The sequence below is a fragment of the Lingula anatina genome, chromosome 3 (genome assembly GCF_051362555.1).
Source record: "Lingula anatina isolate TDL-2025a chromosome 3, LinAna3.0, whole genome shotgun sequence".
Taxonomy (NCBI): Eukaryota; Metazoa; Brachiopoda; class Lingulata; order Lingulida; family Lingulidae; genus Lingula; species Lingula anatina.
The window spans coordinates 10,410,067-10,427,569 of NC_141769.1; the positions used below are offsets into that span (position 1 = coordinate 10,410,067).

General features: G+C 34.1%; 1 protein-coding gene and 1 long non-coding RNA gene across 3 annotated transcripts; one reads left to right on the forward strand and one right to left on the reverse strand.

The window, feature by feature from the left end:
* Positions 1–16: 16 nt before the first annotated feature.
* On the forward strand, positions 17–17,444 carry LOC106170545 (transmembrane protein 33). The gene is made up of 8 exons (XM_024077214.2): positions 17–143; positions 1,373–1,492; positions 1,943–2,037; positions 2,392–2,576; positions 14,272–14,339; positions 14,552–14,685; positions 15,058–15,141; positions 15,543–17,444. Exons 2-8 carry the CDS (start codon positions 1,403–1,405, stop codon positions 15,691–15,693), a joined length of 807 nt encoding a protein of 268 aa, XP_023932982.2. The 5' UTR covers positions 17–143; positions 1,373–1,402; the 3' UTR covers positions 15,694–17,444.
* On the reverse strand, positions 3,992–10,870 carry LOC106156511 (uncharacterized). Of its 2 annotated transcripts, XR_001237717.2 has the most exons (4): positions 10,772–10,870; positions 8,397–8,507; positions 7,193–7,252; positions 3,992–7,082 (listed from the first exon to the last, which is right to left on the reverse strand). It is a non-coding gene; the product is annotated as an uncharacterized LOC106156511 (long non-coding RNA). The 2 variants fall into 2 exon arrangements; XR_015333399.1 differs by lacking the exon at positions 10,772–10,870 and having other exon boundaries at positions 8,397–9,241.
* Positions 17,445–17,503: the final 59 nt, after the last annotated feature.

Sequence of the window (17,503 nt, forward strand, 5' to 3'; positions counted from 1 at the left end):
GTGCCTATATGGCTGGGTAAGTTCTTCACTTTGAGGAGATTATAAACGGATGCGTGACGTCATGTATTAAATATCGTCCTTCTTTCTTTTCATTCAATGAAATTACTTGCGTTGGATATCATAAGAGATTGGGTAAACTAAAGGTATGCCACCTTTTTGTATTGAGATATCATTGTATGGGATCACTGTTAGTGATTATGTTTTATTTTCAGTAATCTAAGACCTTGCTCTCCTTGTTAAATCTTGCCGGCTGACTGCTAGTGCTACTAGCACTGCTACTGGTAGTACGTATGTACGTACCATCGACTGGTAATAATTTAGTATTAATTCAGAATTATTGCTGACTAATGGATGCCTGGGTTAATTTTCTGACACAAGCCCCGGCATGTCCTCTTTGCCACACTCTAAACTTTGTGATATACGGTTTTTGTGACTTATGAGTCTCAAACTCCGCTTTATAATTGTTATGAGTGATTAGACATTTTCTCCTTCATAACGTTATAAGAATAAAAAAAAAAAACAGATATTTAGTGAATCAGATCACCAAAATGATGCTAAGGCATCACTGGCAGGTGAAATCTGCTTTATTACGTCTTGGACAATGATATTATTAAGTCAGTATAGGGAGGGTGGGCAAAACAGTCATGGCACATTAATAAGTTTATCATGGATTTATACTAAATACACTTTCTCTCATTATCAACTTAAGCCATGGGTATCCTGTCTATTATTTTTACTACTCAAATAATTGCTCAACCAGTCCTTACATTTTGATTTGATATATTATATAGTACACATGCACCATTTGCTTCTTGCATACATATAATAAACATATTTTTCAAAGCCTACCAAAATATTTAATCATTTGCAGAAAATTGAATAAGTAGATATAATCGTAATAAGACCAAAGCCAGCCATCAGCATTATTATTATTATTATCATTATTATTATTATTATTAATGTTATCATAATAATGTTATATGTTTCTTTCATTTAAATTTTTCGTAATAAGGTTCATTGCTGCTTCAGCAAGAAAGATAATAATTCAACCTCAAGTTGAATTGTGCATTTTTGCCTTGGGGCAGTGACCTCAAAGGGTTACAGCTTGCAACAGTTCGAAATCATTTTCTTGGATTTGTAACTTTGTAGCTGCATGTACATCATAATCTTGAAAATCCTATGTCTTCTGGCTATATCTTCTGGTTGCAGTAATTAAGGGCTTTATTTTCCTTTTGGACTTGGCCAGAAGTAAAAAAAATATAATAAAAGAAGAAGAAAAAATCTATTGTCCTTGATTTAGTCTATAGGTACTAGTATTTGGTCCAGTGTGTGACCAGACCATCAGAGTATATTGTTGCACTATTTATTTCAGTTCAGGAGGTAAGACTCAGTGGAAAGTATCATGGCTGAAACTGATGATGGAGCAACACGGAGGCCTGGTGAAGATACCAGTAACACATCAACACAGGGATATAACTGGAATGAAGTCATTGTAAGTAAGGCAAAACTACCAATTCAAGTCTGGGGTAGCGCTAGCAATTTTTTTCACTTAGCCAAAATGCTACTTTTTCATTACTTTTTTTCACAAAATGGTTTAAATTTTACTAAATAAAGTAAAATCATCCCTATTTTGTTTAGCCAGCTGAAGTCAGTTTTAGCATTTGGCGCTACCCCAGCAACTAATTATCATAGTTTTGACTTATTAAAATATGATAATTACAACCACTAGCACATCTATTGTTGACATTATGGACTAATTGTTTGTAAAATGGTCTGAGACTAGAAATACAAAGTTGACTGTACGCAGTTGACTATCCAATTTTAGCAGTCTAGGATAGGCACTAGAACTTGAGGCTTTATGTAAACCAGGCCCCAGCTGTGGGCCCAAGTGAGTGCAGCTAGAATTTCACACAGAGATTTTATCTCATCTCTTTTCCTTCAGGCACATATGAAGGCTAATAAAATAGAGAGTGGCCTTTGGCTGACCAGGATATGCAGTGTGTTCTTCAGTATACTCTTTATATTCCCTATCACTGGGTAAGTAATACATCTCATTCTGACTGCTTCAGGCACTAGAGGAGGTTAAGGTATTGTGTTAGGTGTTCTCTGTTGTTTTTAAACATTCACACCTGATGCAATTAGTGGTTGAAGTTACCTTGATACTAGCAGATTTTAATGCAACATAACCTTTGTTTCTTTGATATGTGTATTAGATTTATAACAGTATTAGCAGAGTGTCAAACATGTGAATTTATACTTGTGTTATTTGTCTTGAATAGAAGTATAGAGATTAGGTTAATTACAATAAAATTTTGCTTTAAGTACTAGAACTATTACTTCCAGTGATATGTAAAAAAAGGAATATCAATTTTCTTTTGTTTTTCTGCACAGAGGAAATCCTCAAAGTTATTATCAGAAGGCGCTGATCAGCAATGCAGCTACGAGTGCACTACGACTTCATCAGAGGCTGCCCAATTTTCAAATGAGCAGAGAATTCTTCACACAGATGTTTCAGGAAGACAGCTGTCATTACTTGTTTTTTTCTCTTATTCTGATGACAGTCTATCCAATGACAAGTATCCTTTATAGAAATACAATATTTTTGTGATCCACCAACTCTAAAAAATTATTTTTTCAAAATGCAACATGCGTCCGGATAAAAACATATATGAGAAGACCATTTTAAGATATTGGGAAATTAAATGATAATATAACTGGAAATAATCCCAGTCATTCAGTGTAAAAGTATTATGATAGTGGTATATTTACGTATATAGAAATACTTTGACAAAGAAATGCAATTTTGTAACATGCTCTGTGGAGTTGCAGATTGCAGTAACCATTGTATTAAGGTGGCCTCATAATATAAGATGAAAGACCCACACTGTCAAATAATTTTATAGACTGGGATCTTTTTATATACAGACACTTTGTGTTTGTACATATAGCCATCACCTCTGTTGTCTGTTTACTAGCCGTGCACTTTTCACCCTTAACATAATTTATGGAAAACTGTGTGACTTATTATCAAATGTGATGTTTTCTTTTTGTTGTTCACTTAATATGCTATACTTCTTTAATTAGAGAGAAATTGAGATCAAGTGCTTTTATATTGAAAAAAAGCATTTTATGATATTGATAGTTTTGTAGCTAAATAAAAAACAAAGTCATCTTTAAAAAATATGTATAACATATTAAAGCTCCATGATATACAATTCATTAATGTTTCAGTTCATATTACATAAGGCTAGGACATAAAATGCACAGCATGTAATTATAACCCAGAACAAAGTCAGGATTTAATAAGTGATTAGGATTCTCGTATTCATTGTTGAAACCACATCAGCTGAATTTATATGAACTGCCTTCGAAATAGTCAAATTTGACAGTGTTTTACAAATTTATGATAAGTAGTTCACATTAAAGTACATAAATCTTCTAGATGCATTGATAATCTAGTTGTGATTATGTGGAAAATTCCACTCAGATATTCCAAAACAAAATTTCTCTTTCATGTAACTTTGCAGAATCAGTGGATAGTTTACAGGGCTAGTTCGGCATATGAAAGCCGTCTTTCGTACTAGAAGGTCACCCTTAGTACATTATTTCCCATTGGTCAGTTTTGTGGCCTAGACGGGGACCATGCTCACCATCCAGGGCAGTAGTGACCCGTATCATAACCTTACTTACTCCTTGTGCAGGTGCTGTCATTTGTGTGGAAATCTTCGAGGTCACACATCAGGAGTTTGACCCCAAAATGCCATGGCCATTCCCCTTTAAAAAGTGGTCAAATTGTATTTGATGTGCCTTTCTGTACATCGTTTATCAAACCTATAAATTGTGTATATGATGTAAACACATTTTCTGATCTAAATAGAACTTAAAAGAAATATTGATTTATTAATGTATGTGTGGCACTGAATCAGATAAAGATATTTTTTCAGTATTTTTTAATTGTCAGAAAAGTAGAAGCAGAACACTGAAACTACTCCTAGGTTTTGCTCTATTGCATTGTATTTTATTTTAGTTATGAAGTTTGTTACATATACAATATTATGCTTAACCTCAAGCTGTGCCAATTATATGGCTCAAGTGATAAGTGTATTATCATCTATATCATACAGTGACTTTTTTGTAACCCAGTTTTGAATTCTTGCTGAAGTGGCAACCTTATCAGATTAAGCTGGGTGAAAACAATATCACTTGTCCTTGGTGAATGCATTGGGCAGTCCATCATGAGTCTTTTGCTCTGCTTATTACTGTAGGCCTAGACACAGGGGAGGAATCTATTAACATAACCTTGAGGGTAGTAATATTAACTCCTCAGCACAAAAATCTTCCATAGTGCCATGTTGTATCAAGCAGACCCTAGCACAGGGAGTTCTTGTTAAGTCAGATACACCAAACTAAATATAACAATGGGGTATTTTGACATGACAGAAATTAGGATTTGATAAATAAGTGAGATTCTGAAAAAAATTTTAACTTGTTACAGGCAAGAAGTAAATAAATGGATAGTCTTGTAAAGATAACATTACCTGTAGATGTGTAATGTGGTTAATCTCAGCACAATCTCAGACCCTCTACAGCTAATATAACAGTGGGCGTAAAATTGATGCAGGTTTTTTATTCAGAACTTTTGGCATGGTCATATCAGGTCTTACTTAGAAAATTTACTTATTTTAATCAGCAGATTATATTGGGACCCTTGCTGCAAAGTATACATATATAGTTTTCAATCTGGTCACAGGCTGGCATTACCATTTCTGGTCTAAATCAGTCCTGTGTGAACTTGCCTACCACCATTTCTGGTCTAAATCAGTCCTGTGTGAACTTGCCTTAACACTGATTACCTGACATCGCTATATTAACTTACATAAGCTGGTAGTGTCTTTTCTCAGACAACACTATTTGTAATGTGTGACCATTTTCTGGGACATTTATTCAACACTTGCATTGCATTTGGCACAAGGGAATTTTACAAGGTATAAACAGTTGTGTAATTGGCGTACCTTAATTCTCATTCAGCAGTTAAGGTATTTAACATAGACTGGGACTTTTTTTGAAACCTACACATTAACTACCTGATAAGAAACATTTTTCTTTTTAGAACTTCCAAAATTTCCTTTCTATAGTTTCACTGACATCACAAGATGGGCATCTCACAGAATGACTGCAGTTAAAAATGAGTCTTAGGTAATAGAGTATTAAAGAAATGAAGTAGCCTAAGCTTAGTTTCACAAAGAATGTTGCAGTAATAGGCCACTTGCATTAATGTTACTTTATGCTTTTTATGCTCCTTTCACATTGCCATTTGGAAAGTCAAATTTTCTCCGATTCTAATTGCTTGTATAAAATTTGAATTGCTTTTGTGTACAAAGAAGTGAATCCAATTCCCTTGGCTAAAAATCCAGGTCCCCAATTACTGTTTTATCAATCGTGTATGTGCTGCACAGGAGACCATGAGCATACAAAAATATTGCGTCATGCACTGCACTATTCCTCCAGATTTTTTACCTTCTGTGAAAAACTGTTTATTTGGATCATCATCTACAATACAAAAACATCACAGCAACCTTATCAGGTACATTTTGAACAATAAAAGGAAACACACATGTTGACAGATAATTGGCTGGTAGGGTTCCTTTTCTGGTGTCCTGAGTGTGCATGCTCATATAGCCCCTCACCTGTTTCCAGTTGCAATGTGCTATCTGAAATGCTCTCAGAAACCCCCAATCCACTGCTTGTCTAGAAAAATGGAGTAGATGGGGTATTAAGTAAGCACCAGAAGAGTGAATTTTGTCTTGTCAGTAGTGATAGTGGCTCATTTAGGAATGTCAGCTACATTAACTTGGGACCACTTATGCTCTAAGACCAATATTGCATAGTTGACTTCATGCGTTTGGCTAAACTTTTAGCAAGGTGAGTGTGAATCCCAGTATAGGTAGGGATTTTTGAAAAACTCTGAAGTGTCTTGGGATCTGACTGAATTCTGATGTCAGTTGGACCAAGGAGGTGTGTGGGATCCCAGTGTAAATGAACAGTTATGAATACAGCTGTAGAAAACCATCCTGAGATGCAAAGATTATTGGGAACTCCGTTAACATCAAGTCCTGCTTTTCCATTTATTGTTAGTCTAACATTTCACTTACTGAAAAAGGCGTGCACGATGAATCCCAGAAGCTTGAGGTGCAGGAATCCCATTAGTAGCATGCAATTTTGTTAGTTGTAACTTCACTGTCAGACTAAATGAAAGTTTTTGATTGACTTTCATTTGGGTTGATTCTTTTCTTTCTATGGTGCTTAGGCTCAGGACATTGGCAACTGCCTCATATTCTAAGAATTGTCATTTATAGTTCTATCCTTTAGTCATGCGTAACTGAACCTGAGCCTTGTAAATTCACTTCATTTTAACACTAATAGCTTGTTTTCTTCAAGTTATTTCCTGTATTGTCTCATCATATGTATCCACAGTTATTCTATGTTCTCGTGAGCTGCTGGAAACATCATTGTTTGTAACAGAACTGGAACCATACTGTCTTGCTTCTTCATTGGGCTGATGCTGCCTCCTATTGCCAAGTACAAACACTGTGTGTCTTTCCCGAACTCTTCTGTCACCGTCACCACCAAAACAAGACCCGGAACTGCTTCGGCTCTTCCAGCACATTGAAGCTATAACAATAATTATCAGAAATACAACTGCAGTAATGGAGCCTCCAATAAGCCCTGAGGCTACTGTGAAAGAAGACGCATGTTGAAGACTCGTCGCATTTTTCACACTGTCAGGTCCTCTACTTTCTGATGCAAATTGAAGATTTGTAGGAAAATCTTTAGTGGTTGTTGGAACCAGCAAACCTTTCATGGTGCATATACGTGTCCTATTGTGTAATACACATACATCCCATTTGTTAAAGCACAGTTATTTTAGAAAATGATAAAAAACTTTTCTCTGTAGAGTTGTTTTTATCATGATACCTGTGCACACCCTTTGAACACTTTGGGCACTGTCCTCAATATTACCTACACTTGATATCCAAAATGGTTTGGCTCAATTCCAAGTGACATTGAACTAGTACGCAAACCTGGAAGCAAAATGAAATAAGATTGTAAACAAGTAACCACAAGAGGATATGTCGTGATTCGTGTTACTATTTTTATTTTTAAACAGTTTGATCAAGTGTATCTCACATACCTTTCAGCACCATTCGCCAGTGATGTAACAGACTTTTTTGCAAGTCATCAGTCGAAGAATCTGAAAATTAAAATAGATCCATGATTTCAGGTTTTAATAAAGAAACCTGGAAATAAGTAACTAAATACAAACCCTCTTTTTTGGAATCGAATCACTATTTGATTTTCTTTTACCTTGGTATACTGGTAATTGACTGGCTTAAATCAAGGACTATGAATTCTGCGTTACATTTGGTCCAAAATCAGGTTGCAAAGTGATCGTGGACTATGAGTTCTACGTTACTGGTCCAAAATCGGGTTGCAAGGTGACAGCTTAAGTAGTCACATGTCATCTGACATGTGATGGTCAATAAAGGGGGTGACCCTGAATACTCCCATTCATCAGTGACCATGACCCACAGGGTCAGATTACATCCTTTAGTTCATAAAGGTTTATCCTTCAATGATTTATGTTTTTGTGGTTTTATGGAATCACCAAGTACAACAACATTATAATGTGGGGTTTTCTACCTGTCACTGTCTGCACAATAAACATTTCAGCCCTGTGGTCAAATGGACTCGTAGGCCTCATGCAGAAAATTACTGGCCCAAATCCAACGCCTAATTTTTGCTAGTCAGTTGCTACAGAGTTGTGGTTAATGCTGTAAATTGCTGCTTACCAAGAGTTTACAGAGAGCCACAGGGAAGACAAATTTTTTTTTTTTTTTTTTTTTGTTTTTTTAATTTACCATGTTTTTACCATCAATAAATATAAAAACTCTGAACTTTTCCTTTTTTGCACATTATGTGTAAGGGAAAGTACATGAGTATATGCAAAGGCTTACATTATGAGCTAGAATCTTGTGACATTTAAAATTTTTTTCATCATAAATGAAGTCTATTATAGCCCATTTCCTCATTTCTAACCTACTAGGGTTGTTGTCTAGTAAAAGCCTGTAACATTATATTTTAAAGGTTTTATTTGTAATTCACTGTCAAAATGCTAAATGTAATGTAAAAACATGTAAATTCTGCATCTTAAACATGTTCTTTTTTCACACTTTTGATTTTAACCAGCCTCATAAGTTCTATTATGATTAGAAAAATTTTAAGAGAAAAATTTGCAAAACCTAATTTGTCAAAACTTTTGTCACACCCTTCTCAATTTTTATGTACCAAGTTATGAACCATGACCCTGATTAAAGCTCTTTTGGTACTCAGGTTACCTTTTTCCATATCTTGTACCATTGACAGTCAGGCAAATGTAGCTCTCTGTGTTGATGTAATACTAAATCCAGCTTTTTAAAAATCAGCCAAGACCTTCACCTGTGAGGCATCTACAATGTGAATACAAATGGAAGTGTCAAAGCCGTAGCCCTAATATGCCTGTCAGAAAAGACTGTTGTCATCCAAAGACAAAGATCTGTTAAGAAAGTGTGTCAGGGCGCAATGAGTACCACTTGCCTAAAACTGAACAATGCTTCTCTTCAATAAGACCAAATGACTTTCTAATTGAAGTCTAGCTTTTTAATGACTGAGTTGGACACATAATAGCAATCACCTCTAGAGTGCTTTCAGTTGTAGTCCTATTGGAACAATGTGCTGTTGTATGTAAACATTGAAGAAGTGGATTGTTATTTGTTGCATTTTATTTGTTTGGTTTTGCCTTAGACTCTTTAGGTCTATTTTAGTCAAAAGATATGTAATTATGGTCCTTGCAGCTAATCACATTTTATAGAGTATTTTACACACATACTCACTTAAAGAGCATTACCAAAAATTACCATTTTTCCACGGTTTATTTTACTGTTGTAACCAGTGTTCTACACCTGCCCATATAGGTTGCCATGAAATTAACCATTAAAACCCAAGTAAAAATTTTATGTCCAGCAGTTGCGATTATGCTACATCAATGCATGTTTTATTTGTGCACATTCCCATTTAAATTTTATTTAAGTGCCATATTTTAGTTAAATGAGAATGTAGGCAGAAAATATGTATACTTTCCAAATCATGTCATTGATTCAGGATGGTGTTTTTGACAAAATTGTTGTAACATGTTTTTAAAAAGAGCACGCAGTTGAAATATTGAATTTCAGAAGATCTTATTTTGAGATGTGAAGACAACATTTATTAAGATGAAAAAAATGCAGCAGAGCCTTGTGTCAGCCAAATCAAAAGCCCTCTTGTATGGGGTGTCTGATTTGATTAAATCACCCTGTCTGATTTTATCAGTTGAAATGTGCTAGACTGGTGACTGCCTCCCCTAATTACTGTATGTCATGGAAGAATTGGTGACCCCACAACATGTACCCTAAGGACATATTTACCTAAAAATAAGGTATAAAATTTGGTATCCCTTTTCTTGTGAATGAACTTGTCTTATTAGACCCTTTTCAGCTATAGTTGTAGAGCATCTTTTTTTAGAGATTGACAGCTTAATAGCCTGGCTATTTTGTAATAAGGTCACTTAAATGCCCCCCCCCCTCCCCTACACGCACATACATACACATCATAATGATGCAACAGGATTAATTTTGATTGGCACTTTGGGGTTTGTGAAATGGAGTAACAAAAGGCATTGATAAAAAAATCTTATTATCGTATATGATATAAGCATAATCTTGGTATTTTTATTGTAAAAGATAATTATTTGAACAAGTCAAATATTAATTTGTTTATACCTAAGATCTGGTATATTAGATCTTAGTTTATACCAAATGTCACTAAAATTTTATGAAAGACCCTACATTTCAAAAAAATGTTTCCCTTACCTTATAGTGTCTTGACAACATTGCTTATGTACTGTAGTTGAATTTTGAGGTGCTAAGTACCATGCAGGTCATGGTAGAGGGGGTGATCCATTGATTAGATTGCTGACAGTGCAAATGTCTTTCATTTGATAGTTTTCATTTTTACAAAACTTGGCTTACAAAGGAAGACTAAGACTGCAATCTATCGCCATGGGGAGTCTCATTCCTAGTAGATTGTTGTCAGCCTGACCAGCTTAAATGTCTGTCCCGCCTACTAAAAGCTGTAAGGGGGTAATTAACTTTTGTGCGTGCTCGGCTCTCAGAACCTGACAGCAATTTAGTGTGAACTCCCAAGGAGTTAGGTCGATCTGGATAGATCAATCTAAGTCTATGGGAACCCAGTCTAAGACCTAAATAAAAACATCAGTTGTCTGCCCATGTGCATCCTTGATCCTCAAATACTTCAAAGCAATAGTTATTTAAAGCTGTGTGATGTTGGTTAGACCTTTATGTAATGGAAAAATTCAACAGTTTAGCTTATTTCAACATTTTTTTTTTCTTTTTTTGGTTGAGTGGAATTTACCAGTCTTTGTGTCCATCATGGGAATGACTCAAAACTTAAAAACTTGTAATTCAAATAATAATTTTCAGATTTTTATTTTGTCAGTGGTTTTGGATACCTTGGTGATAAAGGAAAAGGCATTAAAATTTTTGAATTTTTTTAATATACTTGGTATTCCTTTAATAAGTAGATTTGTTTTAAGGGTTATTTATAAAAAAATTATTCCCTAACTAAATATTTTTGAAATATAATTTTTTTATGAATGTAAAAAATTAGTTTTTCTTACCTGGTTTCACTTCAGTTGGCAATATCATTCAGAAGTTGTAACACTCCTGCTGTCAAAATTTTTTATTTGCTGAAACACCAGTCACAAATTTAATTTTCACCCTTCAACTCGAAGCATACTCTATCTCTTCTGAACACTTCATGTGGCATCAGTGCTTTATAAAGTATGAGTATTTTTATTTTTAACTACTGATCTAACTTTTCATTAATGTAAATGATTTCATTCACTGACTCTTACAGGGGTCAAGGATAATGCACCCCTGTTTCGCAATCTTTTAGGCCACGTCTGCAAAAATGGTGTTAAGAGGCCTGCATTTTTCAAGCTTGTTGTCTTCCTAAATAAGTTAATGGGTTAAGTAATTGATTTTTTTATCTAAAATTTACCAGTTTTGTTAGTACACCAATTTGCTTTTATGTACTTTCTGCAGGGTGTTTTTTGGGAATTGAGTTTGCTCACTGTGGACAAATAGTATTTATCAAAAAGTTTAGTACATCAGCCTTTTCCAAAAATAACTTATGTCTGTTAATTCTCTCATTCATTATAATTCCTGTGTCCAAGCACATTTACCAGATCATTTTTATCATTTTTGTGGTCATGGCAGAAGTGTCTATGGCTATTTTCAAGTCTCTTTGCTTGGGCTTAAATTTTCAAAACACGAAATTTGTGGTTGTCATTGACCCAAATTCTCAACAGGTTTTCACTTACAACACAATGTAATTAGGCATACTTATGAAAATAAAGAGACTAGACAAAATGTTACAAAATTATAAGTCACAAGCTTTAGAGAATATGGTCTTAGTTTGAAAGTAACAATTGCAATGACTAATTTTTTGCTCTAACGTTCAAATCAATAGTGAAAAAATTGGCATATTTTCAGAGACATAATTGTTATAAAAGTGTGTACATTGCCAAGACTTTGTTTAAAACATGGCATATTGGACATGTATAGTTAGATGTAATTCTTATCAAAAATAACTTTTACACAGCATATTAGTCCCCTAGGCAAATGATTTGCTGCAGGTGGCCTTTGTACATTTTGTGGTTCTGCTTTTTTTGTGCATGAAAGCACATGTACTGGTTCTTCTGCACAAAGACAACAATACATCCATAGAATGTATCCAGCAAGAAAAATGGATAGAGAAATGCGAGGAGATTTGAGAAATCACTTGTTTATGTTGCTTATTTTCTGTCTTTCCCAGATTGGTAGGGATGAGATCAGCAGTAGAAATGTGGGAATCATGTTAATGAATTAGCAAACTGCATTGTGATTAGATGATCTCATGGTTGCTTGATGTGTTTGTATAAAGCTGATGTTGTTGAACTAGGGCAGATCTAGTTTTTCTGTAGTTTTTTACTATTAAGGTTCAGTGCAGTGTGAAAACATTATATCCTATAGTGATGATAATGAAAACTTAGTATTTTGTTTGCATGATACTTTGACTTTTTAATGGAACAAGGTTTCTTTGAATGACAGAAAATGTAAGTTTAAAAAAGAAATAACAGCTGAATAGACTGGATTTAAACTGTGCTTTAAGGATTTACCAGCCTAAATGGACAATTTTCTCCTTCTCACAAATCATTGCTTGATTTATCCCTAGCACTTGGATTCGTTTTTTATTCCATTTTTAATTAAGTAATTGGTTTCTAAGTGACTTGCCAGTTATTTTTGGGATGGCATCTGCCTTCGTTGCCTTCACAGGCATGAAAAGAAAATGAATCACGCCCCTGTGCCATGTATGATAATGACATTGTGAGCTGTCAAAAGCTACCCAAGAAGGCTGAGAAAATAATAACCATTGCACAATGTTTATACTTCAGATGAACTTTTATTTAAAAAAAAGGGTTGTATTGTCTTTTAAGTTTGAATTGAGAAATACAAGAGGCTTTGCAGTACATAGGCTCCATTCAGAATAGGGGACTAATTAGTCCGAGGGTCAAATATGGCACACCCACTTGAATAGGCCTACTTCCCCACCAGATATCTATATTATGTCTATTAGCAGATAAGACAGCAAGCTTTGTAGTGGGCTGCCATATTTGACCCTTGGATTCTAAATGGGACCATAGATACAACTGTGCGGAATTTTCAAAAAGTGCAGAGTGCCTTTAACTTTGTACTTATTTTCTTAATATTTAACTGTTTATTTTACTCATTAATATTGTCTGTACAGTCCACTAAACATTAAACCACTAAACATGGATTTTAGACACTTTGTTGTTATTATTATGGTAATTACTCAATCTTTTCAATGGGGAAGAATTATCAATTTTTCAGATACATTATTTTATTGAAAATTATTTCTTTGTAGTATTTATGATGCTTTTATTGTATAGAATGGAACTAAGGCAGCCTGCTTTTTAGTTTTGTTGCAAACTTGATAATGTTCTAACTTTAAGAATTTATCATTGAAAAAACAGATTATCTGTAAAATTCACGATTTTGCCCAGTGAAAATCACATTAATATAATTTTAAAAAGAGTAAAGGTTAAGAGCTAAGATATTAGATTTTTGTTTTATGAAATCATCAAAGAGTGTTCTAGAATCACTGAATAAACCCCTCTTACCCTTGGTTCTCTCAAATGTTTTTTTTTTTTTTTTTTTCCTTTCTTTGGTTATTTATATTTTTTGTTATGTTGGTATATGTATCAATGCCTATAGTCCTTCATCCTAAATCTGTGTCTTACCAATACCTGACTGTACCTGACAGTACCTGGCTGTGCAGATTGTGTAAATAATGAGGGGATGGATTTCACTCAACTTAATAAATCTTACACTTTTTCTTGCCCACTACATGATCATGTTACATAAACTGCTTCTTGTTTTTCTTTTTTTTGCTAAACAATGGTGTTATTTTACAACTGCCCTATTTATATAATAAAGAATCATGACTATTATGTTTGAGGTTTTGATGTGGCATTAAAGAAACAATCATGTCCATGTCATGATATGGGAACTGTTGAAACTGGAAAACATTACCTTTTAGAGAATCTTTTCAATTTAATGATTTTAAAAAACTGTGCAATATTGTGGCATTCCTATAAAAATTATAAAGGTTATATTAGTGTACATACTAGATTTGTGTGTACTGAGCACAGTGTAGAAATGGACATCTGTTCAGAAATTTTCATCAAAGTGTGCATGTGTGTGTGTGTGTTTAAACTTCTGGCTCCAGCCTTTGCCTTTAATATTTGTGAAGTTTTCCTGTTGTAGTTTAAGATGTGTAAAATGTAAGAATATCCTGATGATTAACCCTTAACAGCCTTTCATTTGAAAAAAGCAGCATATAACTTTTTTAGTAACAGTATTTTGTGTTTGGTATGTGTGCTTGCCTGTCATTGATTCGGTCTTTATATGTATAAAATACTGAATTTCATTAATTTTCACTTGATACACATTTAGTGTGCAGTTATTAACAACTTAGTGTTAATCTTTTTTTTTTTTTACATTAAAATGCTTATTTTGCTAAATATGATTTGATGATTCCTTAACTTCCTACCAGTGGCTTTGGTGCCAATATGTCTCTTTGCATTGCTCCATGCCTCAAGCTTCACAAGAGCTCTTCTTGATGTAAGTACATGCATTATGCACATGTGCACACACAATCAGATTTAACACATTATAAGGTGATATTTATTGTTTCCAGTTCCTTCGATGTTGCGTAATATAACTGTTTCTAATCTTAACCATAAACATCCATATCACACTAAGGTGGATAACTGTTTTTTTTTATCAGTTGATTAAAGAAATATGTTGTTTATATGACTGATTTTGTTTCCTAGAAACTAGGACCCAATTCCCTGCAGTTGGTGCGTAATTTGATTGGCAAGTTAGATGGCCAACAAGTGAGCATCCTGAGATTCGTAGCCTGCACAGAGATTTTCATCATGCCAACCTCCATCTTTATGATATTTACGTAAGTTAAATAATTAGTGGTATCATTGTTGGGTCATATGCCTTGGAATATAAAAATTCAGGGAAAAATGTTTGTTTCTTGTTGCTTTACTTTTATTTATCTCTGTTCACAATTTTATTGAAATGCACGGATGTCTGTTAAACTGACGTAAATTAGCTATTGGTACTTGTGAGTTATGTATGACTTACTGAGATTATAAGAGTAATGTCATCTTATTCACGTCTTATTTTCAGTAATTTCATGTTTTCTGTATATACAAAAGGACTTAAGAAAATGAATTAGTTTAACCATTAAAAAATTCTATTTACTTGAATCTGGCAGGTGGAACAGTTTGTTTTATATATATATATATATATATATTTTAATTTTCAGTGGGCGAGCTTCATTATTGTTTCCATTCCTTTACTACCGGTTCTTGAGTCTACGCTATACTTCTAGAAGAAATCCATATTGCAGGTAAATTGATATTTGAACCTTTGTTCAGATTGTGACAGGGTGTAACCACTTGCACAACTATCACATTTTTTAACAGGTGAAGTCTTAAGGATACCAAGCTCTTGTACATTCTCTTATTCTGGCTGAAACATGTTTATTCTTAAATGCTGACTTTAAATGCAGAAAATTCATGATTTTCAAATTCTACCCCCCCCAAAAAAAAGTAATCAGAAAAAAGACACAAAACTGGAGTGGGGTTGCTACTTTGCGACACCACACATAAAGGCATTTGTGTCTCATTCTATGAAGTATTCTTATAATAAAGAAACTTACAGAGGTTGAATTAATTATTTTATCCTGTATTTGCACTCCTGACTTAAGGAAAGTGACATTTTACTGATCTGGCAGTTGTTTAATTGCAGGACCTTATTTTGGGAGTTAAGGATGACCATTGAACACCTGGTCAACAAGCCACAGTGTCCACAAGCTGTTAGAAACCTAACTTTTAAAGGTATAGCATTTGTGAACAGACTTGCCCCAACATTTGTTACACAACAACAACAGCAGCAGTAATGAGATACTCTGAGAAAGACATTCACTTCAAGAGATTGTTTGCTTCTAGCTGAAAAAAATCTCCAGTTGCAATTTCTGGAGTACTTGATGACTTGGGATGGTCCATGAAAACAGCTTTAGTATTTCAAGAATATAAAAATGAAAGAACTGCATAATGCATTGTTAAAACAAGTCACAAATGAACATAATGTGGATTTCAGACCCATAGATTATAATATCCCCAAATTATTAATAGAAAATTGAAATACCAAGCATTGGATAAAGCACAAGTTTTTCATATTTGTAAGAATAATTATGGAGTTAAAATGTCCTTCCACATTTTCATGGGATCAGCATGTAAGTGTAGCACATTTAGATCAGTCAAATTGCACAGTGAATATCCCCAAAAAGTGTTCTAGATGAATAGAAGTCTGGCTAATTGCAGTTTTGCTCCAAATTTTCCACCTTAGTTCTAATACAACAATTGAAAACTGAATTCACATGTAATATTTCTAAAGAGTTGTTCAGATATGGTGTGACCTGAAAGGAATTAGGGTCTAAAATGCTGTTAGGTGACCATATTAATTTACCATTGGTCTAAATGCCTAATGTCTGACATAGTGGTGTCTTTGTACACAGGGCAGGACTATATAGAAACCCCACTGAGGATAAGATATTTGAATCATTGGTTTATTAATCTGATGGGCTAACAAACTTGATGCCTGGTTTGGTGTCGATTTCCACCACATCTAAACGTATCTTTATTGTGTTAATGATATAAGACTGTACTGCTGAGTAATATACAGAAACAGTTATATCATAGTGAAATTAGCCTCATTTCTCTTTTTTATCTGCAAGAAAAACCATGAAATATTATGACTTGCACTAAAGAGCACCAAGCAAATCCATATGTTAGAGATCAGAAGAGACAAATTTAAAAGTAATTGATTAAAACTAAGACCCTAAATGATTGTGATTGGATAGGAAAGTCCTGAATTAAATTTCACATACATTTTTCGCTTCTTGTTATTGTAACTACTCTCTTTTGTGTAGACTTATGCTTCCATTATTTTCCAAGAAGCTATGGCTCTTTGGAAAAAGGTTTAGTATTGATGCCCAAATTTGACAAGAAGGGCTGCTTTCTGTTACCTGTAAGTATGCAAATTTGAGACCAATGGCTGAATTTAAAGCAAATACGGCTGAAGTTAGGGCAAATATAGGAATTTAGTGAGAAATACTCTCATTAACACATACAAATTTATGTGTTGTTTTGATGCCTCCCCCCTCCCCCACCTTAAAAAGCCCCAAAGCCTTATGTAAACCTCAGATCTCTATCTCTTTAAAATGCTGTCCCTGGGACAGTTTTCTTGCCCAACTTGTTGATTAGAGCTGACCAGATCAAAGTTTGCTATCTTACAACTTTCGTAATTTTCAGTTCATGATCCTGCATTTTGTGCCCTTTCGGGTAATTCTGTGTAAGTGTTTTAAATGTGACACATAAAATCTAATTAATTACAAAGCCAGTTTTGATTATTCAAAAATGTTGAATGCCACTATTTCATACAAGGATACAAATTAGATGTGATCCATATGTGCTGCTTTAAGAGTGTGTCTAATTATAAAATTTGTGTAACATGTCTTTGTGAGCCTGTATGGTTAATGTTTTCAACCCACTTTAATGTACGTCATGGAATGCTGTGTAATTGTAGGCATTTTTTGCCATATTTTCTATTTAAGTTGCTAAATACATTAAAAAGCTTTTCCAAAGAGTTCTGTATGTTCTCATTCTGTTTGTATCATGACACTTAAAAAAAGTAAAACTATTTATTTA

What these genes read in the sequence shown, in the direction of transcription:
- LOC106170545 (XM_024077214.2), top strand. Translation starts at nt 1,403, where the DNA reads ATGGCTGAAACTGATGATGGAGCAACACGGAGGCCTGGTGAAGATACC. An exon ending in ATAACTGGAATGAAGTCATT is followed by an intron (nt 1,493 to 1,942) that starts GTAAGTAAGGCA and finishes CTTTTCCTTCAG; the next exon opens with GCACATATGAAGGCTAATAA. An exon ending in TTTATATTCCCTATCACTGG is followed by an intron (nt 2,038 to 2,391) that starts GTAAGTAATACA and finishes TTTTCTGCACAG; the next exon opens with AGGAAATCCTCAAAGTTATT.